The sequence below is a fragment of the Hypanus sabinus genome, chromosome 4 (assembly GCF_030144855.1).
Source record: "Hypanus sabinus isolate sHypSab1 chromosome 4, sHypSab1.hap1, whole genome shotgun sequence".
NCBI classification, from domain to species: Eukaryota; Metazoa; Chordata; class Chondrichthyes; order Myliobatiformes; family Dasyatidae; genus Hypanus; species Hypanus sabinus.
Window position 1 is genome coordinate 109,068,180 of NC_082709.1, and position 27,124 is coordinate 109,095,303.

At 43.1% G+C, this 27,124-nt stretch overlaps 1 protein-coding gene across 1 annotated transcript in view; it reads left to right on the forward strand.

Annotated features, from left to right (window-relative positions):
• The window catches only part of cog3 (component of oligomeric golgi complex 3), a 92,782-nt gene that overhangs the window by 46,571 nt on the left and 19,087 nt on the right, over positions 1-27,124 (forward strand). The window contains exons 12-17 of the mRNA XM_059967846.1: positions 2,993-3,132; positions 7,024-7,184; positions 10,887-10,995; positions 12,572-12,696; positions 15,312-15,401; positions 16,928-17,048. Of these exons, the coding sequence (XP_059823829.1) occupies positions 2,993-3,132; positions 7,024-7,184; positions 10,887-10,995; positions 12,572-12,696; positions 15,312-15,401; positions 16,928-17,048 (746 nt within the window). The remainder of the gene's footprint in view (positions 1-2,992; positions 3,133-7,023; positions 7,185-10,886; positions 10,996-12,571; positions 12,697-15,311; positions 15,402-16,927; positions 17,049-27,124) is intronic.

Here is a 27,124-nt window from a genome sequence, read left to right on the forward strand (position 1 = left end):
AGTTCCCGGGACATGATCTGATGGTAAAGTCCACCATTTACATTTTCAGCAGATATTATTCACAACCAATGTTAGTGTAATTCCCATTTACAAAAGCACTGCTCATTATATATTAAGTGCAAGTCAACTACTTTGAATTGCTAAGTAAACCCCTTGAACCTTGTTAACAGTGTAAAAATTACAACCTTTTTCAGGTAAAGTAACATCTTCACACAACATCAGTCTGCTGTTTACACCTTACCATATTAACTTGTTTGGCACAGCTGTTAGACAAGATGTAATTGACCAGTTTTTCAAGAAACTGCATAAAATTAGATTAAGCAACACAATATGCTGGTGGAAGATTAGATCAGATTATATTAGATTCAACTTTATTGTCATTGTGCCGAGTACAGATACAAAGCCAATGAAATGCAGTTCGCATCTAACCAGAAATGCAAAGAATAGTGTTATTTACAAAATAACTGCAAATAAAAAGTAAGGTCTACAGCACACAAATATAAATGTACTGAGACAGCACAATATGGGTACAATACTGCTTAGCGCTGTGATGTGAGGTTCAGCAGGGTCACAGCCTCAGGGAAGAAGCTCTTCCTGTGCCTGCTGGTGTGGGAGTGGAGGCTCCTGTAGTGCCTACCGGATGGGAGGAGAGTAAAAAGTCCGTGGTTAGGGTGAGATGCATCCTTGATAATGTTTTTCGCCCTGCCCAGGCAGTGTTTATGATAGATGTTCTCAATGGTGGGCAATTGGGTGCAGTTTTCATAACATGCCGGAATGCTTTGTGGTCCGATACAGGACAATTGCCAAACCACACTGAGATGCAGTTGGTGAACGTGCTCTCAGTGGTACAGCGGTAAAAGTCCATCCGTATCCTGGGACAGAGGTGAGCTTTCTTGATGCTCCTCAGGGAATAAAAGCGCTGTTGCACCTTTTTGATCAGGATGGAGGGGTTTCAGGGACCAGCTGAGATCATCGGAAATGTGAACACCAAGGAATTTGCAGCTTGATACATGCTCCACTACAGCTCCGTTGATGTAGATGGGGACATGAGTGTGGCTCCTAGCATGCCTGAAGTCCACAGTGATCTCCTTGTTCTTCTGGGTATTAAGGGCCAGGTTGTTGTCGACACACCATGCGGCCAGGTGCTGGACCTTGTCCCTGTAGGCCGTCTCGTCATCCCCTCTGATCACGTCAACCACTGTGGTGTGGTCTGTGAACTTGATTATGGAGTTAGAACCATGTACAGGAACACAGCCATAGGTGAAAAGGGAATGCAGAAGAGGGCTCAGCACACAGCCTTGAAGCATGCCAGTGTTCAGGGTGAGAGTGGAGGAGGAGAGTTTGTCTAACAGATTGGGGTCTGTTAGTCAGAAAGTCCAGGGTCCAATCGCAGAGGGATGAGCTGATACCGAGCTGGCTAAATTTGGCGATCAGCTTGGAGGGGATCACGGTATTGAATGCCAAACTAAAGTCAATGAATAGCATTCTGACGTAAGAGTTGGGGTTGTCCAGGTGGGTCAGGGAAGAGTGAAGTGCTGTGGAGATGGTGTCCTCTGTTGACCTGTTGGTGTGATAGGCAAATTGATGGGGGTCCAGGGTAGTGGGGAGACAAGATTTCAGATGTGATAGAACCAGTCTCTCAAAGCACTTTGCAGTGATGGGAGTGAGTGCAACTGGCATTCAGGCCCGTGGCAGTGGAATACTTTGGCACTGGCACAATGGTGGCAATCTTGAAGCTTGTGGGGACAACCGCCTGGGCCAGGGACAGATTGAAAATGTCCGTGAAGACCCCGGTCAACTGCCCTGCATAGACTCTGAGCACAAGGCCAGGTATTCCTTCCGTATATTCACCCAGATCAGGGTGGAGCAAACATCGGAGGTGGAAGGTGAGAGAGGGAGTTCACCCAGTGGGAGCTCTGCTTTGAGGGCAACCTCCTTGTTCTCTCGATCAAAGCGAGCGTAGAAGTAATTGAGCTCATCAGGGAGGGAAGCAGAGCTGGAAGGGGGCACAGTACTAGGTAGTCTGAAGTCTGTAATAATCTGTATACCATGCCACATGCGCCAGCGGTCCAAGGAGTTGAAATGCTCCTCGATTCTCTGTTTGTATATGTGTTTAGCCTGAGAGAGAACACAAGACAAAGATAAAATCTGCAGATGCTGGGAGTCCAAGCAACACACACAGGCCAGGCAACATCTCTGGAAAAGAGTACAGTCGATGTTTTGGGCTGAGACTCTTTGGCAGGACTCACTGAAAGGTCTCGGCTCAAAACATCGACTGTACTCTTTTTCACAGATGCTGCCTGGCCTGCTGAGTTCCTCCCACATTCTCTGTGTGTTTCTTGGATTTCCAGCATCTGCAGATTTTCTCTTGTTTGTGAATGGTTTACATTTCTTTCATTTGTTTGCTTCCCTTTTGAAAAATGTTTTGTAATCTGTTTTCAGCCAATGCTCTTTCAACTGGGATCATAACAAACTCACTGTATGGGGGACAAAAAAGAACTTAATTCCCTTTTTAACACAAGAGACTGTGCAGATGCTGGAAACCAGAGTAACACATACCAAATGCTGAAGGAACCCAGCACATCAGCCAGCATCTATGGAAAGGAATAAAGAGTCAATGTTTTGACCCTTCGTCATAACTTGTATATCTCTTATATTCTTTTTGTTTAAGATGTTAAGGTTTTTTTCTTCCTTCCAACGTCAAGTGAGTGCTTTGTTTTAACCAAGAATTTTTTGCCACTTGTTACCTGGGCTCCTCTTGGTTGGCAGGGCTCAGGTTGTTGTTGTGAGGGCCCAGCCTGCACTGGGGAGCTCCATCAGAAGCGACGGAGTTCATCACTGAGTAAGGCCCACCTTGCTGCTTCATGGGAGCAGCCGACCCCACTCACCTCAGCTTGGTCAACATCGTTATGTTTAAACTTGTGCACTTTTGATTTGGAAAGACTTGAGAATGTTTTAACATCATGGTTCGCTTGTCTTTCTGTCTTTGTAGTGAGTTGTTGGAGAGGCTGTGTGTCTCATGGTATGATGTGTTTCGACCACTCATTATCCATGTCAACCACCTGGAGACTTTGTCAGAGCTGTGTGGAATCTTAAAAAATGAAATGCTGGAGGACCACGTGCAGAACAACGGTATGTAGAGTTTGTGGAACTATTTGGAAATTCCCACATGTTTATCTGCTTGCTAAGCTCTTTCAACCAGAAACTGTGCAAGCAAAATAATTAACTCAAATTTACTTGCAGTGAGTAGTGCCAAATGTAAAAAGCAAGTGGGACTTTCTGAGGAGATTGAGATTGTTTAGGCTATTAGGTAAGAGCCAATAAAGAGAAGCAGAGTGACCATAGTGTGAGTGGACAGTTAGAGTGGGGAGCTGAGGCTTCAGTGAGGACAGGCAGAGGTTAGGTTGAGGGTCCTGTCAAGTTACTCTTCTTTATTAGTTCCTAGCTAGAGTAGTGAGAATGGGCCCCAGGAGGTAGTGTGTTCCTCTTGCAGATCTGGGAGACATACCTGCTATATCTGGGTGCTGCTCCTTTTTGATCTTATTAAGGAGCTGGATGACCTGTGGATCATTCGGGAGAATGAGAAGCCAGGAGCTACAAGGAGGCAGTCACATCTTAGTTGCAGGAGGCAGGTAGTTGGATGCCTGTCAGGAGAGGGAAAGGGAATAGGCAGATTGTGCAGAGTACCCCTGTGGATGTTCCCCTCAATAACAAGAGTACTGCTCTGGTTACTGGTGGGGGGAGGGGAGGGGGACCTACCGTGTAAAGCTGTGGCAACAAGGTTTCCAGCTATGAGTCTGGTTCTGTGGCTCAGAAGGGAAGGAGGCAGAAGAGGAAAGTGATGGTGATAGGGGAGCAGACAGACTCCCTGGACGTGAAAGAGACTCCCGGATGGCATGTTACCAGGGTCAGAGACATCTCAGATCAGGGGGAGGGTCAGCAGCCAGAAGTCATGGTACATATTGGTACTAATGCCGTATGTAGGAAAAGGGATGAGATCCTGAAGAGTGAATATAGGGAGCTAAAAAGCAGGACCTGTGGGTTGTTGTCTCTGCCAGACGCCAATGAAGGTGAGAATAGGATGATATGGCAGATAAGTGTGTGGCTGAGGAATTGATGCAGGGGGAAGGGTTTCAGACTTGTGGATCTCTTCCGGGGAAGGCATAACCTGTACAAACGGGAAAGGGGCAAGTTTGCCAGAGCTGTTGGGGAGGGTTTAAACTAGGTTGATAGAGGGAGTGGGAGTCAGATTAATAGATTAGAGCATCTATTACAGTTGGTGTAAAAGTAGATACAACATGCTGATAGACTGAGGAAGGATAGATAGTGGAAAGGGCATAATTGGATTCAGTTGAATGGGTTGAAATGTGTCTATTTTAATTAGATCAAAGGTGATGAACTTAGAGCATGGATCAATACATGGAACTATTATGTTTCATTACAGAGGTGTGGATGTCATGAAGGCAGGAATGGGTTTAGATATTTCAGAAGGGACAGGAAGGGAGGCAAAAAGTATGGGAGTGACATTGCTAATCAGGAATAGTGTAACAGCTCCAGAAAGGAAGGACATTGTGGAGAGATTATCAACTGTCATTGCGGGCGAAAGTCAAAATCAGCAAGAGAGCAATCACTCTATTGGGAGTATTCTACAGAGTCCCCAGTAGCAATAGTGATACTGAGGAACAAATTTAGGAAAGATGCAAAAATAGCAGGGTTGTTGTTATGAGTGACTTCAACTTCCCAGTATTGATTGACACCTAATTGCAAAAAGTTTAGATGGGGCAGAATTAGTTAGATACATCCAGGAAGGATTCCTGACATAATACGTAGGCAGGCTGACTTGAGGAGCGATGTAGTGGATCTAGGCAATAAACCTGATCTGGTGACGGATTTTTGGGTGGGTGAGATGGTGACCACAACTCTTTGATCTTTACCACACACAGCCTCGGACAGTGAGAGGGCATGTTATGGAAAGCTATTAAATGGATGAATTATGTTTGGAATAGGCAAGAACTTGGGAGTGTAAATTGTATTCAGGAAAATGCACAATGGAAATCTTTGGTGAGGTTGGTTTAGGGAGCATAGGGTTTGGGATAGGTTTGTCCCAATGAGACAGGAAAGGATGGTAGGGCGAGGGAACTATGGTTGACAAGTGATGTCGGATATCTATTCAAGAGGAAGAAAGAAGCGTATTTGTGGTTTAGGAAGCAAGGGTCAAAGGGCTCTGGAGAGTTATTAGGCAACAAGGAAAGAGCTTAAGAAAGGACTTAGGAGAGTTAGAAGGGGACATGAGAAGGCCTTGGTGAGCAGGATTAAGGAAAACCCCAAGGCATTCTGCACCTAAGTGAAGATTAAGTCTAGATTTTAGGGTAGAACCAATCAGGATAAAAGAGGAAACATGTCTGGAATTGGAGGAGATAGGAGGGGGCCTTAATGAAAATTTGCAACGGTCTTCACCAGTGAGAGGGACCCTGATGAATGTGAGGACAATATAAGACAGGCTGATGTGCTGAACCCTTTGGGAAAACATTAGGATGGATAAGTCTCTGGGGCCGGAAGTGATATACCCTAGGCTACTGTGGGAAGAAAGGGAGGAGATTGCTGTGCCTTTGGCGATGATCTTTCCATTCTCACTGGCCACAGAAGTACAGAAGATGAGAGGGTGGCAAAAGTTAAGTACTTGGGATTTAGTAAAGTTTTAGTTTTAGTAAAGTGTTGGACAAGGTTCCCTATGGTCAACTCATACAGAAGGTCAGGAGGCTTGAGAACCAGGGAAAGAGCTGTGTTGGTTTATAATTGGCTATCCCACAGAAGGTGGAACACTTTTGCCTGGAAGTTGGTAACCAGTGGTGTTCCACAGGAATCTGTCTGCGACCTCTGCTCTTGGTGATTTTTATAAATGACATGGATAATGAAGTGGAAGGGTGGGTTAGTAATTTTACAAATGATATGAAGGTTGGTGGTGTGGGTAATGTAGGAGGTTCTCATGGGTTACAACAGGTCACTGACAGCATGCAGGGTTGGGCCGCGAAGTGGCAGATGGAGTTCATTTCAGGAGAATGTGGAGTGATACACCAGGGAGCGTGGAGGCAAGCTACAGGCTTCATGGTAGAGTTCTTGGCAGTGTGGAGGAAAAGGGAGATCTTGAGGTCCACTACCATAAATCACTCAAAGTTGATACACATACAAAATGCTCGAGGAACTCAGCAGGTCAGGCAGCATCTATGGATATAAATAAACAGTTGACATTTCAGGAAGGGACCCTTCTTCAGGACTCTCAAGTTGGTAGGGAGTTGTCAGTTTTCATTAGTCAGGAGTTTGAGTTCAGGAGCCGTTAGGTAATGTAGCTCTGTGAAACTGGTTAGACTGTATTTGGAGTGTTGTGTTCAGTGATTGCCTCATTACAGGAAAGATGTGGAAGCTTCAGAAAGAGGGTGCAGGGGAGATTTCCCAGATAATGAGGAAAAGTTGAGTGAGCTAGGGCTTTTATCTTTCAAGCGAAGGATGGGAGGTGACTTGATAGAGGTGCAGGAGATGATAGTCAATTTCCCCACAGTAGAAATGGCTGAAACGAGAGGGCATAATTTTAAGGTGATTGGAAGAAAGTATGGAGGGATTGTCAGAGGTAGGAGGGGTTTCACACAGTGAGTGGCGACTGCAAGGAGCACCCTGTCAAGGATGGTGTAGAGTAGGGGCTTCCAACATATTTTATGCCATTGATCCCTACCACTAACCGAGGGGGACATGGACCCTCGGTTGGAAACCCCTGGTGTAGAGGTATTGCATTGGAGACATTTAAGAGACTCTGAGACAGGCACTTGGATTAAAGAAAAATGGAGGTCTATGTGGGATTATTTTTGTAGTACAAGGAGTCGGCACAGCTTTATGGGGCAGTACTGTTCTCTGAAAAATCTTTAGATTGATGTGAGTAAATCTAGTATTTGATTCCGACTGACTGAACTGTGCCTTTGATTCAAAGGTTCTTTCCTAAATATTCACCATCCTGCTTCCCGTTTCTTTCAGTGGAGCAGCTGGGTGCCTTTTCTACAGTGGCAAAGCAAATGCTGGAAGATGTACAGGAGCGACTGGTATACAGGACTCATATCTACATTCAGACTGACATTGTGGGTTATAAACCGGCACCCGGTGATCTGGCATACCCAGACAAACTTGAGATGATGGAGGTAGAAAAAAACATGCTTTCTTTTTCCCCATTTGCAAGAAATAATAGATTTCAGCATTTCCCTACCAATGAAGTCAGACTGACTGGTTAAGAGTTGTTTGTGGGGATTGGATTTACATTTGATACCTTCTAGTATGTGGGAGCCATTCTGGAAGCTGTGGGATTTCAGAAGATAACAACCTTTGCATTCACCATGTACAAGGCCATCTTTTTACAAAACCCTAGGAAGCAGTCATCTTTAATTGGCTTACAGTCTCATAATTTCTCCAGGGCTTTTCCTTTAAGTGCAATGCTACTCACTCTATTCCTGTGTCTTCCTCCATTTCAGGAAGGTTTTCTGAGTTCTATGAAATAGATGCTCCGGGTCTCTAAACCTACCAACTGTTGAAAAGCCTCAACAGAGTACATGTGGAGAGAATGTTTCCTATGGTGGGGGAGTCTAGGGCCAGAGGACACAGCCTCAGAATAGAGGAACATCCTTTTAGAACAGAGATGAGATGAGAAATTTCTTTAGCCAGACTGGTGAATCTGTGGAATTCGTTGCCACAGCTGGCTGTGGAAGCCAAGTTATTGGGTATATTTAAGATGGAGGTTGATAATAATTCTTGATTCATCAGGCATGAAAGGTTATGGGAAGAAGGCAGGAGATCGGGGCTGAGAGGGTAAATGGATCAGTGTTGCAGATTTGGTGGGCCAAATAGCCTAATTCTGTACCTATATCTTCTGATGAAATGTTTGTTTTATCTCCCCCAACACACTGCTCCTGTCATGATCTGTAAGGGACAACAATATCTTCTGTTGATCTTTGTTACATGTGGTCCCTGTTGAAGTTCTTGCAGTCGGTTTGTGAGGAATGAGCTGCCAGGGAGCTCAGTGGGTCAGGCAGCATCTGTAGTGGCAGAGGGATGGTTGACATTTACGCCAACAGGATTGACAGTGTGGAAGGACAATGGCCAGGATTCATATTTTTCTTTTTGTCCAATAACTCCTGAAATTTTCCCAATCACCAGTTGCAGTTTTTGACAATTTTATAAACTTCTACCTTTGATCCCATGGTATCATAAACTTCCCTGGATTGCTGCAGCTGGATCACTTTATATCATAGAGGGTTACTTGTGAACTATATATTAACATTAGCCATTGCTGATTTAATGTCATACTCTTTCAGGTAGTTTCCCAAACTAGCATTGCCAATTCATGTCTCCTGTCTTTGTATTTTGTTTTCACCAGATTTAAGATGCTGATTTAAGATTGCTCTAAATCACTTTTGATTTCCATGTAAAACACCATCATATTACAATCACTGTACAATGGAGGTCCCTTGTCTACCAGATCACAAACTAACCCTTTCTCATCACACAATACTAGATCAAAAGAAGCTTTTTCTCTTCTTGTTTCCTCAAAATACAGACCGAGAAAGTGATCTTCTTTGCAATATGAATTTCTACTGCTATCTTGGTTTGCTTAGCCAAGGTACAGATTATGGTGTTGCTTTTGCTAAATATGCACCTCCTGATTTATGTTATGAACTACATTACTCCTACCAGTTCTGTGTCCACTGGCAGCTTCCTCCAAGTTTCCTGGCCCTCACTGTTTCTCAGCTCCATCCAAGCTGATTCTGCCAGACTTTGTTTGAATTATGATTCTCCCAAATTGTTTTTTCTGACTTGCAACTATGCTTATTTAATTCTTCAAAATCAGAGCTACCCCAGATCTGTTTTACCTAAATCTTGCAAAAGTTGTACCCTGAAATATTTAATTCTCAACCTTGGGCAATATGTAACTTTGTTTCTGTAATAGTTGTTAGATTATACAACATGTGTTATTAATTCATCTATCGTATGGATGCTGTATATTCTGTAACACACACAACACTGGAGGAACTCAGCAGGTCAGACAGCATCTACAAAGGGACTCAATCTGATGAGTCCCTCCAGCAGTTTGTAGGTGTTGCTCTAGATTTCCAGCATCTGCAGTCTCTCTTATGTATGTAGATAAAATGTCTTTGTGCAACTTTTCGCTGAACTGGCTTTATCTGGAAGTCCCTCACTACGTTGGTTTGCACGAATCTCAACATCGCCATCTGTTTCATTTTCCTGGACTAGCGGCTTTCTGTCTTTCTTATTTTCTAAATTTATTCTCATCTTAGCCATAACTATTTAATTTAAAGTCTTCTTCAGACTTAATGACCTGCTTCGCTGGTCCAGCTGTACCAGCCTGAATAAAGTGAAGCCTGCCCCACTTGAACAGCTCCCTCTTTCATTGTGTTAAACTCTTGTTCTTCTTGCTGGAGCCCTCAAAATTATGTATGTAGTTATCAGTCCATTTGTGTCACTCATATTCGATTAACTGTTTATAAATTCAAAGGGTTGTACAGCACAGAAAGAGGCTCATTGGCCCACCACGTCCATCTTGATCTTTTTCCCATCTACACTGATCCTACTTCCCTGCATTGGGACTGCATCCTATGCCTAATTTTATGTGTGCGCCATGTGGCGTAGTGGTTATTGCGAAGCTATTACAGCTCGGTTTGTTAAGAGTTCATTCCTGAAATCCTCTGTAAGGGTCAGTACACCCTCCCCATGGAATGTGTGGGTTTTCTTCGTGTCCTCAGGTCTACTCCCACGGTCCAAAGGCATAGTTTAATTGGTTATTGTAATTGTGCCGTGATTAGGTTATGGTTAAATTGGGGCGGTCGGGAGTGGCTGGGGCAGTGCAGCTGGAAGGACCTATTCTGCACTGTATCTCTAAATAAAATGCCTTGCCTATTTAAGTGTCTGTACAAATATCTCTTAATGTGAGTCCATCATCTCTTCTGGCAACATGTAAGAAAAGCTTCTCTTTAAACTCTGTGCTTTAGTCTTAAACCCTTGCCCTCTTATGTTTGATACCTCTACCATGGGAAAAACTTTTGACTTTGAACCCGGACTCTGTCTCTCTAACTCTATATGCTTCTAGCAAGTTATACTTTCAGCTCCTTCATTTTAGGGTAACAAACCCAGCCCTATCCAGTCTTTCTCCACAACTAGTTTTCCAGTTCAGGCAACATCCTGGTGAATCCTCTCTGCACTGTCTCCAGCAGTCCCACAATTTTCCTAATTACTTGGGACACTAAGGGTCCTTTTACCTTGACTCTCATTTTGGGGTAATCCTTGTTCTGGACTCACCTACTAGGTTCACTCCAGTCCTTTGATCAATTTAAGCACCTCATCTAGCTAATCCTTTCATCTTTCTGCATTTAAGGGATTACAAAGTTTGCAAAGTGTCCTCGTAATTTAGTTCTCACCGGTGCATTTTTATCAACAGTAACTTGCATTTAAAGACCAATTTAAAAGAACCAGTCAGAGACAGAGGTTGATGAAAGGAATTCCAGAGAGCGGGGCACAGATAGTGAATCCAAGAGTGAAATGATTAAAATTGGAAAATCCAGAATTGGTTTAACCATCTCTTGAATTGTATTAGGGGTCAAATTATTGTTAAAACACGAGAATGGATGTCTCATCTTTTTTTCTAGTCCTGATGAAGGGCCTCAACCCGAAACATGGATTATTTTTTCCATAGATGCTGCCTGGCCTGTTGAGTTCCTTCAGCACTTCGTGTGTGTCTTGCCTTAATTATTGTAAATGCGGTTTTCACAAAGGCTGGATGCCCCTCAGCTGGACAGGTGCTAATTTTGGTTTTGCAATTTCTTTGTGTTCTGCAGCAAATTGCACAGAGTTTGAAGGATGAACAAAAGAAACTGCCTGCAGCTGCTACGTCTTTGACAGAAGTTCAGCTTGAAGATCCTGATTCAAAAAATGTTATTAAATCAGGTGCTGTGCTTTACTTGTGCAACAGAGTGGGTGGAAGAGGGAGGGAGTTGCACCCAAAAATTGCCTTTGCTCTTTGTTAGGATCTTTAGGCAGTGAAATCTAATGGAAGCTGATATAGTTGTAAATATTGTCTATTGAATATTGATATATCAAACCAGATTAAACAATACGTTTGTAACTAACTGATGCAGTAAACCCCCTGCAGATTGTTCTGGACTGAGCAAAGTATTTTTAGTCATTTTTTTCCAGTCTGTTTAGGTAATCTCCCACTTACCCCTCACTGAATCCCACCTGGCAGACTTCTGCTGATTCACCTTGTCTTTGTTTTTTATAACAGCCAGTACCCATCAACTCAACGTGTCACTCCGCTCTGTCCATCATCTCCCAGCTCGTCTCAGTAACTTGCTTCCAATTCCATGTAGTTTCTTTGTTCCTAGTAAAACTTTCTCAGACTCCACTCTCCACTACACTAATGGCCACCTCAAAGAATTCAAAGTTCAAAGTAAATTTATTATCAAAGTGCATACAGTACATGTCACCCTATACAATCTGAGAGTCATCTTCTCACAGGCACACTCAATAAATCCAATAATCATAATAGAAACAGTGGAAGTCCGCACCTGCAGGGCAGGCAACCAGTGTGCAAAAGACATCAAACTGAACAAACATAACAAGAAAAATGAAATAATGATAAATAAATCAGCAATAAATATTGAGAACATGAGATGAAGAGCCTGAAGGTTGTGGGAGCAGTTCAGTGATGGGGTGAGTGAAGTTACCTTCTTTGGTTCAAGAACCCGATGGTTGAGGGGTAGTAACTGTTCCTGAACCTGGTGGGGTGGGTCCTGAGGCTCCTGTACCTCCTTCCTGATGGCAGCAGCAAGAAGAGAGCATGTCCTGGGTGATGAAGGTCCCTGATGATGAGTGCTGCTTTCCTGCAACTATGCTGCCTGTAGGTTTGTTTAATGGTGGGGAGGGCTTTTCCCATGTTGGACTGGTCCATATCCACTATGTTTTGTAAGATTTTCAGTTCAAGGGCTTTGGTGTTTCCATACCAGGCTGGATGCAGCCAGTCAATGGCTTCATTACACATCTATAGAAGTTTATCAAAGTTTTGGATGTCATACTGAATCTTCACAAACTTCTAAGGAAGTAGAGGTGTTACCGTGCTTTTTTTCTGTAATTGCACTTGCCTGCTGGACCGCTGGACAAGTTGTCTGAAGTGATTACACAGAGGTACTCAAAGTTGCTGACCCTCACTGCCACTGATCTCTTGATGAGGACAGGCTCATGGACCTTCAGTTTTTTCCGGGATGTCAGTAATCAGCTCCTTAGAGCTGATTATTTACCAGTGGTTGGTGATTCAGTTAGTTAGATACCATGACATACCCTTCACCTTTCCCTGTTGACTCTTCGTTGCCACAGTCAGTAATAACAAAGGCCTTAAACCAGAGCTGTCTCTGTTGTATCTGCCTCTCCCACCTCTCTGCTACCAGGGTGGTGATAGATGTTTTGTTTTGTATCATGTGATGATGATGTTTGCTGTGGGTTATTAAACACATCTGTCTGTCTACAGGTAACTCAGAAGTTCTGAATCCCCGGCCTCAGTCGGTTATTTCCCCAGCCGATTTGCATGGCATGTGGTATCCTACAGTTCGCAGAACACTGGTTTGTCTTTCGAAACTTTACAGATGCATCGATGTAAGTTTCAGAAAAGGCTTGCTTTCTACTTGAACAATTACTCCTCTTTCCAATCTTTAACTTTCAATAAGAAAATCTTATGGATGATTATGATTTGAAAATGGAATATCGTGTAAGTTCTGCACTCAGTTTGAAGCTTGGTTCCTGGCAGTCAGCTGCTTTTGTTATTTGCCGAGTTGCCTGGCCCAGGGATTGCAGAAGGATGGACTGGTAGCACAAGGTGAAGCAAGATGTTCATGTGTAGGTTGAGCGACTGCATGGCCTGGTTGTAGGGAAGAGCTGGTCATATTCTATTGACTTTAATTAAATGCAGGCACTCCACAGGGTCTGGGAGACCTGGTTTATGGAAATTCCCATAATATGGATGAAAACCTTCCATTTGCATGCCATCAGTACAAGTTCCAACAGTGTGTTGAGGTATCCAATTTAGGTTTACTTATGACTTGTGCATTGAAACACACAGTGAAATGTGTCATTTGCATTAACTCCCACCACACACAAAGATGTATTGGAGGCAAGTGTTGGCATTCATTCCTGTGCCAATTTAGCATGCCCACAGTGTTCAGTAGCAACGCGACTGAGCAAGACAAGCCTCTTTCCCACCCTCCCATCCACCCAACGCTCCCCCAACCCCCAACACACACTTACACAAAGATGTAAAAACTCTTGTATTTTTACTCTTGTCTTTTCCTTTCTTCTTTAAAGTTGATTCAACAGGAGACTGTTCAAATTAAAATATTATTGTAACAGAATTACAGTACAAATTGTGCCCAAGAGTGACATCTATCACCAGTCAAGTCATTGTGCTCGCATGGAATGAGAATACTGATGATGCCTCTGTCTTACAAAGGAAAACAATACTGAATGCAGAATCCCTGGCTCCTGTGTTTTTCTTTCAATTAGCTTTATGTTATGGAATTACAAAACATTACAAGGATAACATGACATTACCAAAGTGTAAAGGCTAAATGAATGGGAGAAAGCCTGGAGAATAGATTATAACTGTCTAAGTTGTTCATTTTGTAAAGAGCATGTGCATTCTTCCTGTGACTGCGTGGGTTTCCTCCCACAATCCGAAGATGTACCTGTTTGCAGGTTAATTGATCATTATAAATTGTCCCACGATTAGGCTGGGGTTAAATCAGGATTGCTGGCTATTGTGCTCAAGGGGGCCTGAGGGGCCTATTCCGTGCTGTATCTCAATTTTTCAAATAAGTAAATAAATAAAAATAAAAGTTTTGGAGAAAGTACAGTGCAGGCAGACGATAAGGGGCATGGTCATAATGTGGTAGATTGTGAGGGCAAGAGTCTACCTGTTTCTACTAGGGGACCGTTCATTTAGCCTTCATTGAAATCATTCATTGCTGATTTATGGAAAAATCGTTTTGTGGACAATTCTCAGGAATGACCTTGGCATAACTCAGGGACTGCCTTTCTATAACCAGCACTGGCCTACAATATCAACTGAAAGCTTCCACCAAATGTCTTAACTTTTGGGTCTGCAGTTCCTTACTTTTAGCAGCAGTTCGTAAACAGCTTCCAGAATGAGAGAGGTCAACAAATGAAGCCGTGAGCATTCAATCTGGATGTCACCGGCTAGGTTGCCACTTAGTGCCCATCATTAATAATCCCTAAGAAGATGCAGTGTCATCTTCCTGAGCTGCTACAGATTTCTGGTGAAGATGCTCTCAAAGTGCTGTTGAGTAAGAAATTGGAGGCTTTGGACCAAGTGATAATGAAGGACCTGCAATATATTTCCAAATCTAGATGTTTTCGGACTTGAAGGGGAAGTTGCAGGTGGTGGTGGTTTTGTTCTGTGCCTGTGGCCTTTGTCCTCTTCGCTTGTTATGGAAGGTAGGTCTGAGCGATTACTGTAAGCATAGTGCATTTTGTAGATGGTTCAGACCAGGGGCTGTGAATGTCCAGCATGGTGGATGGGATGCCAGTCAAGTGGACTGCTTTGTCTTGAATAGCATTGAGCATCTGGAGAGTTATTGGAGTTGAACTCAGTCAGGCAAAGTGGAGAGTATTCCATTTTGCCTCCAGTACTTGTCCTAATCCCTACAATATATTTAAAGTGCCAGTCTGCACAGAAGTGGCACCTGTAAGTGCTAGAATGTTTAATATGCTTCACAGAAGTATTATCAAGCAAAGACTGGCACTTCATAACACTTAAACTAATGGCCTAAAGCTCAGTTAGAGATGTTAAAAATGAGCTGAAAGGAAGGTTGGAGAAGGTGTGGGAGCTTGGCAGTAGGAGGCACTCCCACCAGTGGTGGAGCAAAGGGATTGGGTAATTGCAGGTTGCATAGGTTTCCTGTTGAGGCATTCATTTATCTGCTGTATGAGGCAGCTGGTCTAGTGCCCTTCGACAATCTGGCAATGACCCTCCAGGCTCTGCCTAGTAACTTGTACAACCAGTTCCTGTAAATGAATGGTTCAGCTCTGGTGCTGAGAAGCAGTTGTTACAGAAGCAGAATACTGCAGAGTTAAAGACAGAGAATGCTGGAGACACTCAGCAAGCCATGTATCTGTGGAGGGAGTTTGGTTAACAGTGTATGTGTTAGCACTGAAGTTGAAGTTTGCATGGTGTAACTGTGGTGTGTTTCTTTCAGCGGACGGTGTTTCAGGGTCTGTCACAGGAAGCTCTGTCTGCCTGTATCCTCTCATTACTGAGTGCTGCTGATTCAATCACTAAAAACAAGGTCAGTCAAAATTGCTTGCTTCTGTCTGGCTGCTTTTATCTCACTCTATCCTCTCCCCCTCTCCTCTTCATCTTGTTGAATTTCTCCAGCTCTCCTGAACCTGACCAGAGGCAGGTTCCATGGCTCATGGCTCATTATTCACACGAGCCTTGATAGTTGTCGTGAAGCTGTTTGGCCACAGGCTCTAGCAGAACCAAGGCCAGTCCTGTCCTTGTCCACCAGCCAGACCAAGTGAGCACATTCAGAGACCCTTCCCTACCTAGTCACACCAAAACCATTTAGCATCATGCTTTCTATCATCCAAAGTAACTAATAATAAGTAACTAATAGACCCCTGATCTATGTGTCTGCCGCACATTGAATGCACCAGAAAAGGAAGTAGAATTACAACAGATTAATTTTGTTTTGTGAGCTAGATTACTGTTCTGTTTAATACAGAATAATTTTGGATAAATTCTGCATGAAAGACCTAAAGGGCTTATGAAATGTGCCTTTTTCCATGCCAAGGATCTCAAAGTTTATTGCAACCAATGAATTAAGCTTGAAGTGCAATGAATGTCATAATGTAGGAAACATGGTCACACAGCAAACTCACAGAAACAATTTTGTGGTGATGTTATAACAATTGTACCACTGTTAACTGAGAGAAGCATTGGCCAGGCCTCTTCAGATTCATGCGTAGGCCCGAGGCACAGTTCAGCTCACAGCTTTGTGACGTTTACTCAGCACTATGCTGAACCAAGAGTCTCGGACTCTCTAAAATGCTATTTGTTTGTGGTTATTGTTTGCATGATTTGTTTTTATTTTCCTTTTCTCTGCACGTTGGGGCATTTGACAGTCTTTTTTTGTTAGGTCTTTTGGGTTTCTTTGTTTCTTGGCTGCCTGTTAGGAGACAAATATCAAGATTGTATGATGTATACATGCTTTATAATAAATGTACTTTGAACTTTGAAATGCAAGGCTTAGTGTAACATTTCATCCAAAAGTTGCCCCGTTTTGTTACTGCACTGGCAGCAGAAGACTAGATTTAACACTTCACCTGCAATAAATGTACAATGTTGCTTGTCTTTTATTCAGAACCAGCCCAGTCACATCTGAGTGGAGAGCATCTATTAGTTTGGTATTCAGTTTCATTAATAGATATGCTGAAAGAGTCCTGTTAAGTTGGTCTCTGTGTTCTTCATGCTGATTCTGGAGACACTTCCTTCTTCATCCACTGCCTTCTGAGCACCTCTTCATCAGGTTGCAAACAGATCATTGTCAGTATGAACTAGCTAAGTTTAAAATAAATGTATGTTTGAAGTTTCTTTATTTTATACATCTTGTATTTTGCACATTTAAGGTCTGTAGAGTCGGCAATCTGTGCCAGCCTGGAGGATATCTTGGAGGGGGATTTTGGGGAATTTTCTTCTGTTGTAAAATCTGATTATGTTGCACAAGATGCAAAAATTAGAGTAAGTTGGTTAATCACATTATCCAAGAGCTTATTAAGTAAAGAATGTTGATCCTTTGAATTTTTGTTCCAGACTCTGATGGATGGACAGCTCTTCCTTATCAAGCATCTTCTGATCCTTCGGGAACAGATTGCTCCTTTCCACACTGACTTTGCCATTAAGGAAATTTCCCTGGACCTGAAAAAGACTAGAGGTACTGCATGGTGCTGGCTGGTAGAGCTGGGTGGCCCCATTCTGCCCATCCTTTACTGTTCAGCACAATTCCAGGTTTATTCTATGTTCATTTGCAATGACTTGCGTGTTTTCTTCCATGTCTTTTAACAACTAATTCTGCAACTCTGTATTACTCACTGTTACTTACAGCTATAGCACACTCTTAAATCATGTTGGCTAAGTACGTTGCTAGCTCTCGTTATCTGAGCAAGGGCCGAGATTTGTCTTCAACGATCAGGCATGAAGAGAAGTGTTGCCTCTGAACTGCACCTGCATGAAGAATGATGCTCTGAATAGATGCACAGAATCAAGATTTGTCCATTATTGATCAGGACATTACTGTAAATGAAGCAGGAGCTTACTGCCTTTGGAACAGGAACACATCCCTTGAGATGTTTCCCACATTGCAGTGCTATGGTTACACCAGCAGATGGTGACAGAACCATTACTTTCAAAGCTAATTGCACCACAGCCTTTCCGTGCTATAATATAGAGAGGGGATGTGTTCCTGGAAACTTGTTATGCAGCCTGCTAAATCTGGCATTTGAGGAATATTTCATACAATCCTCTGTTCTAATTGACTCTCCCATTTATTCCTGTGAGATGCCTTTCTCTTTCAAAGGGCAGTGTTTCTAATATCAACAAAATCTTACAAAGGCAAAGTGTTTTTTTTATACATTTAAATAATATAAGAATGTTTTTAAAAAAGTAAAACTAGAATGTTGGAACACTCAGCAGGCCAGGCTGCATTTTCAATACCTTCTAACTCCGGCTCCTCATCTTCTTTTCTCCAGCCCTGCTGAAGGGTCTTGGCCCAAAACATCATCTCTACTCTTTTCCACAGACACTGCCCGGCCTGCCGAGTTCCTTCAGCATTTTGGGTGGATTTTCAGCATCTCCAGAGTTTCGCTTGTTTGACGATTAAGTTCTATTTTGCTGGACAAGCTTTGTGCTTTTCAGAGCGCTAACATTAGCAAAGTGGTCATAAAGCCAATGCACTCTCAACAGATGTCTAAAATTCTGAATGACCCCATCAGTACATTTGGGGGTAGTGTTTCTCACCCCCCCCCCATGACGAAACTGGGCTCCAGTATAAATGAAATAATCTCACCACATCACCAAACTAATTATTACTCTCTTAGCTGCAGCCATGTAACATTCTAACTTGTAACTACATGTTGAACAAAACTATTGACTGTCACCTTGAATGACGTTAATCCATTTTTGTCTGTTTTTCTTTGCCTGCTCTTTGCTTTGTTGGCCTTTTCAGTGTTGAATGCGCTACTTCATTTCCGAACCAACTAACTCCATCACTGAATTGCACCTGAACATTAATAAGCTCCCCGTTTTACATGGTGTTTCTAGTTGAGATACAGGTGAAGGGTAAATATATCCTTGTGGTACTGTTAGCTGGCTGGCTCATGGCTTTGCTCCCTCATTACGTGTGCAGTTGCTGCATGGGGAAATCTATGTGCCAGCCCGTAAGTAAAGTGGTGAGCTGACGGTGGTAAGTAATCAAAGCTTTGCATTCTCCTCCTCCGTTCATTCAACCAATGTGGGTTCCACAGGCAGAGCCAGGATTAAATTGTCCCATCCTAATTGCCATGGAGAAGGTGGTGGTGAGTTGCCTTCTTGAGCCACTGTGTTCCTTGAGGTGTGGAGGTACCTATGATGCTTTTAGGGAGGGTGTTCCATGATCCTGACCCACGATGAAATGGAAGTGTATATCCATATCAGGTTGGTGTGTGGCTTGGAGAGGGTACCATGCTTATCAGAGTCAGGTTTACTTGGTGAAGTACAATGCAATACATAAAAATTACTATAACTTACAGTACGAAAGTACAAAAGAGATCAACAGAGTAAGGTAATGTTCATGGATTTGTGGAATATTCAGAAATCTGATGGCGGGGGAAAGAAGCTGTTCCTATAATGTTGAGTATGCATATTCAGACTGCTATACCACATAGATAATGGAAGCAATGAGAAGAGGGCATGTCCTGGATGGAGAGGGTCCTTCATGATAGATGCCACCCTTGTGAGGCATCACCTTTTGAAGATGTTCTCGATGGTGGGGAGGCCAGTGCCTGTGATACAACTGTCTGAGTTTACAATCCTCTGCAGCTTTTCCCGATCCTGTGCATTGGCCCCTCCATAGCAGGTGCTGGTGCAACCAGTCAGAATGTGCTGCACAGTACATCTGTAGAGATTTGCAAATCTTTTCAAGCTCCATTGAACTACAGCCACTGGTCTGCCTTCTTCATGATTGCATAAACATGTTGGGCCCAGGATAGATCTTCAGAGATGTAATTTGGAAGCTGCTCACCCTTTCCGAGAATCGCTGTGTGTTCTCTTAATTTCCTCTTCCTGAAGTCCACAATCAATTCTTCATCTTTCTGAAGTTGAGTGCAACATTGTTGTTGCATCACAGCTCAACCAGTGGAATTATCTCATCCCGTCTCCGCCCCTTGTGACCATATGAGATTCTGCCAGCAGTAGATGGTGGAATCGCAAGCTGTGCCAGGCCACACAATCGTGAGTTTAGGGAGAGTAGAGCAGCAGCCAAGCACACATCCTTGAGAAGCCGCCCAATTTTGAAGAACACACTAAATAAACTAGATGTCTCAAGGAATATTCTTAGCTTTTAAAGGAATGTTAGTTAAAAGTATTTGAAGGTCTTAGAGTGTCTTGAAAAAACATTCAGCCCCAACCCTTTATTCACATAAATATTACAATCAGGGATTTCGATCAATTTAACTGAGAATTTTTATTTGTGAACCACATGCTCCTTTTCTCACAGTGGAGCTAAAAAAAAAAACCCAGGGAAAATTGTAAAGCATGAGAAACTAAAACGTCACAAACTGAAATGTCAGCAGTTCAAAAGTATGCATCCACTTTTGCTCAGTTGGACCACATCTCTCAGTTATTACAGCCATAGTCTTTGGACAAGTCTCCATTAGCTTTACACAAGATTTGCCCATTCCTCCTTGCTAAATTGCTCAAGCTGTACCAGGTTAATTGGGGAGCTGCGGTGAACAGCAAACTTGCAGTCTTGCCAGAGATGTTTGGTCGGGTTAAGGTCAAGACTCTGACTGGGCCACTAAAGGACATCAATTTTCTTCACTGCATGGTTGCTCTGGGACTTTGGGACTTTGTCCTGCTGTTAAAATTCTAACTTCTCCCCTGGCTGAGTCTTGCAGGTATTTATCTAGGATCTCTTGTATTTAGCAACATTCATCTTCCCATCAATGCTGACCAGATTTTCAGCTCCTGCTGTTGAAAAACACCCTCATCGCGTGATGCTATTTCCACCATACTTTACAGTAGGGATGGTGTTACCTGGCTAATGCGCAGAATTAGATTTACACCACACTTACCGATTAGTGTTGAGGCCAGAATGTTCCACTTTAGTCTCATCCGACAGCAGGACCGCCTTCCACATCTTTACAGTATTTTCTAAGTGACACTTTGCAAACTCTTTACAGGCAAGGATATTTTTTTTCAAAGACAAGCCTTCTTACTTTCCACACTTCCGTAAGTACCTTCTCTGTGCAAAGCCTTCGAGATTGTGGAGCCATGAACTTCATCTCCAGTTGCAGCCACTGACTCCTGCAGCTTACTCAGAGTGACTGTTGGCGTCACAGTTGCCTCTCTGGCAAGTGCTATTCTTCTCTGATGACCAAGTTCGGAGGGGATGTGCGCGGGGGCTGCCTGAGCCTGGTGGTGTGATTGTTGTTTCGTATTTTTTCCCACTTTTTGATGATGGACTGGAGTGAGCTTCAAGGTCGTTCAGTGCCTTTGAGATGATCTTCCACCCTTCTTTATTACCATTTCCCTGACTTGTCTTGAATGCTCTTTTGTCTTCAGTTTGGTTTGGTCTGGTAAAAATCTACCATGCTGTTGTACCTTGCAGAGAGAGGGGGTATTTATTCTTATGAATTCATTGAAAAAAGGTGATCCACCAATTTTCTACGTCACCAAATTGGATGAGTTGGTAAGGAAATGCACAGTATTGCACCCAAGGAAAGTTAATTTAGTAGTTTCAAAGGGGATGAATACTTCACAATTTTGGTTTTTAATTTTTAGTTAAATGTTGACAGCTTTTTTTGAGTTTTTCTTTTGATTTGACATGACGCACAATGTTTTGTAGATAGGCTCAAAAATTCTACTTAAATAGATTTTAAATTTAGAAAACAAGACAGTAAAATGTGAAAGTAGTTTTGGGGGCTGAATACTTCTTCAGAACACTGCATCCCAGTGGTTCTTCCTCAAGGTATGAAATTTCAAATTATGTTTTGCAAACAAGAATAATTATGCAAAACATAATTTGAAATTTTGTAGGACCTGTCCTGCGCCCAACATTTAAGTGCAATTATGAAGAAAGCACGGCAGGGCCTCTATTTCCTTAAGATTTGGCATGACATCTAAAACTTTGACAAACTTGTATAGATGTGTAGTGGAGAGTATATTGACTGGTTGCATCACAGCCTGGTATGGAAACACCAGTGCCCTTGAATGGAAAATTCTACAAAAAGTAGTGGTATGGCCCAGCCCATCACAGGTAAAACCCTCCCTGTCAAGGAACACATCGATATGAAATGCTCTCACACGAAAGCAGCATCCATCATCAGGAGCCCCCGCCATCCAAGACATGCTCTCTTCTCCACCAGGTTCAGGAACAGTTATTACCCCTCAACCATCAGGCTCTTGAACCAAAGGGGATAACTTCACTCAACTTCAGTTGAATGTTCTCACAACCAATGGACTCATTTTCAAGCTCCCTTCATCTCATGTTCCCAATATTTATTGTTTGTTTATTTTTTCTTTTGTATTTGCAGTTTGTTATCTTTTGCACACTGGTTGAACATCCAAGTTGGTGCGGTCTTTCACTGACTCTAGTATGGTTATTATTCTGTGGATTTATGGGTTTCCCTTGCTATTCGAAGGTAGAGCGTTTCTATGAAATGGTTCGTAAGCCAGAATGTCGTGAAGTGAAGAAGCAATTACCATTTATTTATATGGGGAAAACTTGTGAGCATTCGCAGACCCAAAAAATAACCTACCAAATCATGCCAAAAACCACATGAAACCTAAAATAACAGTAACATATAGTAAAAGCAGGAATGATCTGATAAATACACAGCCTATATAATGTAGGAATACTTTTCTACAATTATTGCAGCACTGTCCACCGCAGCGAAAATTTCACGCAAGGGCTCTCAGCAGAAAGACTCCCGGCAGAAACACACAGCGCAAGCACTCCCGGCAGAAACACACAGCGCAAGCACTCCCGGCAGAAACACACAGCGCAAGCACTCCCGGCAGAAACACACAGCGCAAGCACTCCCGGCAGAAGCACTCTTTCCAGTAACCTTTAAGCTGTGAAGCTACCAAATAATACATAAAAATACACAGCTAGGATAGTCAGTGTTTTCTAACTTTCGTTAATGCCCCTCCTCCCCTTCTTACCCCATCCCTGACATATTTAGTTGTTTGCCTGTTCTCCATCTCCCTCTGGTGCTTCCCCCACCCTTTCTTTCTCCTGAGGCCTCCCATCCCATGATCCTTTCCCTTCTCCAGCTCTGTATCACTTTTGCCAATCACCTTTCCAGCGCTTAAGTTCATCCCACCCCCTCCGGTCTACTACTATCATTTCGCATTTCCCCCTCCCCACTCTACTTTCAAATCTCTTACTATCTTTCCTTTCGGTTTGTCCTGACTAAGGGTCTCAGCCCGAAACGTCGACAGCGCTTCTCCCTATAGATGCTGCCTGGCCTGCTGTGTTCCACCAGCTTTTTGTGTGTGTTGTTTGAATTTCCAGCATCTGCAGATTTCCTCGTGTTTGCACAATTGCTTCACGTTCAGTTCCTGGACAACTTCACTCTCGATCCGTTCGCTACTGCGTTCGGCTTCAATTGTTATCCTTTCCTCTTCATCAGCTCTTCATCTGTCAGTTCTTGATCATGGGATGCCAAAACCTCTTCAATATCATCTTCATCAACTTCCACAAACCCTTAGCCAAACTCACTATGTCCTCACTGTGTTCGCCACAATCAAAACGCTTCATTATGTCTAGTTTTATGCTAAATGTAACACCCTTACGTGCTCTTTTAGGATTTTCCAATACCTTAGAACTCATCTTGCTAACGGATGCACAAAATAAATCGACATAAAGCACAGATGCTCACAGGCACGTGTTTAAGCAATGCCGGCTAGAATGCAGTTCTGGGGAAGAGTTTGGCTACTCGGGGCGCACGCCACCTTTTTTCCTAACAGTGAAAACACCTGTTAGCGAAAACAGGTAATTAATGTAGGTCTTCTGTAACAGCAAGTTGACGTAAAGCGAACGTTCGAAAAACGGGGGACACCTGTATTTTATATTTGGTAACAATACATACTTTGATAATAAATTTATTTTGAATTTTCCCAGCTGGATCTTTAACTGACTCAGTATATTCATGCTTTTACTCTCAGAGCTGGAAAAAAAAGCCCTGTTTGCCAATGCAATCCTCTTAGTTTTCTAAACAATAAGTTTATTTTTCTCTTAAACTTTTCTAAGTCAATTATTCTAATTATTGCTGCACTTCTGAAGAAATGCATGCAATCCTACTCCTTGCACTCAACAGCTCCCAACTTTCCTTTCTACCTCCTAAATCCAATTTCCCTTTTTGGCTCACCCACTTAACCTGCCTACAGTCTCTTCCCACCTTTCCAACTGGTTTTCTTTTCTATTTTATAATGATTTACACTGTTGTAAACTTGGACATTTTGTTCCAACATTTTACAGAAATGCTGTGCAATAGTCTTCGAGAAGCTTTGGAGCTGTTTCCTTAGAAGTCTCAGACTGCAAGGATCTTAACATATAGCAGTACAGTACAGGTCCTTTGGCCCATGATGGTGTGCTAGTGCCTTAACCTGCTCCGAGACACTTCCTCCCACATAGCCCTCCACTTCTCGTGTGCCTGTCAAATGCCTCTTCAATGTCCCTAATGTGTCAGTCTCTACCACCACCAGAGGCACCCCATTGATTGCACCTACCACTCTGCATAAAAACATGCCCCTGACATCCCCCTTTATATTTCCCTCCAATCAACTCTCATTTCTGTGGGGGGGGGGGGGGGTGGAGGCCTCTGCCTGTCCATCTAATCTGTGCTTCTTTTTATCTTGTATACCTCTATCAAGTCACCTGTAATCCTCCTTTGCTCCAGAGAGAAAAGCCTTGGCTCGCTCAACATATCTTTGTAAGACATGCTTTCTAATCCGTGCAGCATGCTGGTAAATCTCCTCTGCATCTCCTCTAAAACTTCCACACCCTTCCTATAAGAAAGCAACCAGAACTGAACACAATACTGCAAGAGTGATCTAACCAGAGTTTTATAGAGTTGCAGCATTACCTCGCAGCTCTTGAACTCAATCCCCAACTATTGAAGACCAACGCGCATTACGTATTCTTAACCACCCTGTCAACCTGCACTGAAACTTTGTACAATCTATGGATGTAAACCCAAGATCTCTCTACTCATCTACAATTTTAAGAATGCTACCATTTAACCTTGAATTCCGCTCTCAAGTTTGACCTTCCAAAGTGAATCACATCACACTTATCCTGATTGAACTCCATCTGCCACATCTCAGCCCAGCTCTCTGTCCTAGCAATGCCCCATTGTAACTTATGACAATCTTCAGTGCTATCCCAGATCCGTCAGCCATTGTATCATCTGCAAACTTATTAACCCACTCTTCTACTTCCTCATTCAAGTCATTTATAAAAATCACAAAGAGTAGAGATCCCAGAATAGACCCCTCTGGAACACTAATCAGGCAGAATTCGCCCCATCTGCTTCAGCCCTCTACCTTCTGTGGCAAGCCAATTCTGAATGCACACAGCTGGTCTTTGTTCTGCCCTTTGAGCCTTTGCTTTTTACTGTGATTGGCTTCAGTTTGAAATACAAGCTTTTTCTGTGTCATTGACACAAGAGATTTCCTGGGCATTGGTGTTTCCATTGCAAGCGGCGTTGCAACCTGTCAGGACACTCCCCATTTCCAATCTGTGGAAGTTTGTCGAAGTTTTAGGTGAGATGTCAAATCTACAAAAAGTTTTAATATGACAGAGCATTGTCATGCCTCCCTTGTGATGGCATTTGCACACTGGTTGCAGGACAGATCCTCTGATATGGTATCACCAAGAAATTAAAGTTACTGACCATCCCCTCCTTCAGTCCCCCAATGAAGACAAGCTCATGGACCTCCATCTTCCTCCTGTAGTCAGTAATCAACTTTTTAGTTTTACCGATGTTGAATGAGAGGTTGTTATGGCGTTGTTCAGCCAGATTTTCATTCTCCCTCCTGTATGCTGATTCATCACCACCTTTGATTCAGCCAACAACAGTGATGTTGTCAGCAAACTTGGATATGGCATTGGAGTTGAACCTAGCCACACAGTTTTAAGTATAAAGTGAGTAGGGCAGGGGGCTAAGCACACAGCCTTGTGGTGCACCTGTGCTGATGGTGATTGTTGAGATGTTTCTGCCAGTCCATACAGATTGAAGTCTGCAAGTGAGGAAATCGAGGATCCAGTTGTGCAGGGAGGTACTGAGGCCCAGGTCTTGGAGCTTAGTGGTTAGTTTTGAGGGGATGATAGTGTTGGATGCTGAGCTGTAGTCAGTGAAGGGCATCCTGGTGTGACATCTTCACTGTCCAGATGTTGCAGAACTGAGTGAAGAGCTGTTGAAATGACATCTGCTGTTCAGTAGGAAAATTAGAGCAGATCCAAGTCACTCACAGGCATGAACTGATTTGCTTCATGACCAATCTCTCAAAGCACTTAATCACAGTGGATGTGATTTACTACTGGATGCTAATCATTGGGGCATGTTACTTGTTCTTCTTGGGCTCCTGCTTGAAGCAGGTACCTCAGACTGCTGAAGTGAAGGGTTCCAGGTGTCAGTAGACACTCCAGCCTGTTCAATCAGCACAGGCCAGGTGTACTTTCTAGGCCAGGTGCTTTTCATGGGTTCTCCCTTTTGAAGGATGCTGTCATATTAGCCTCAGACTGAAAGCACAGGGCCGATGACGGCTGTGGGCGTTCATGAAGGTGCCCCCATGCTCCATTGGCCAAAGCGAGTATAATAGGCATTGAGCACAACTGGGAGCGAAGCCTTGTTGTCATTTTCATTGCTTGGTTTTGCTTTGTGGGAGTTGATGATGTTCATGCCCTGTCACAGTGTCAGGCACTCTTCTGTGATTCCAGTTTGATCCCGAATTGCCACATCACATGTGAGATGGCTTTCCGGGGTCATACCTGGATTTCTTGAATTTTCCTGGAAAGTTAGTCCTAAATGCCGCTGTTCTATTCCTCAGCAGTTCGCAGATCTCTTGGGGAAGACTGAATGATTTTGTGGATTCACACTTGTCCACAAGTGTCTTTATAAAGTCTGTAACGATTGTGACATATTCACTCTGAGGAATCCTTGAACATGGTCCGGTCCACTGACTTGAACCAATCACATAGCCACTCCCATGAACACCTCTTGTTGTCTTTTCCTCTGCTGACTTGCCCTTTAGCCTCTGCCTTTATGCACATAAAGGGGGACAGTCAGATGATTATATTTCATAAACTGAGATTGAAGAATAGGACAGTAAGGAGGTGTAGTGAAAGATGTGTTTAGCTGCAGGATCCCATTGAAGATGGCAGAAGTTCAGAGAATGATGTGCTGGATGTGGAGGCTCATGGGTTGGTAGGTAAGGACAAGGGAAACTCTGTCCCAGTCATGGGGTGAGGATGGATGTGTGGGAAATGGAGGACATGGGGGTGAAGGAATGGTAGAGGAATTGAAACCCCATTCTTTGAATTCACTTTGAATTCTCAGATGTTCTGGGAAAAAATGTTGTGTCATTAGTCTTTCAGCTCAATAATACAGAAAATGAACAACGCCTTTTGCTTGTTTTCAGATGCTGACAAATCATCGCCAACAAATTTTCTAAAACAATATGAGCATTTAACAACAGGGCAATGAGCAGAAATCAACAAATTGTTTTTTGCTACTTGTTAACTTTTGG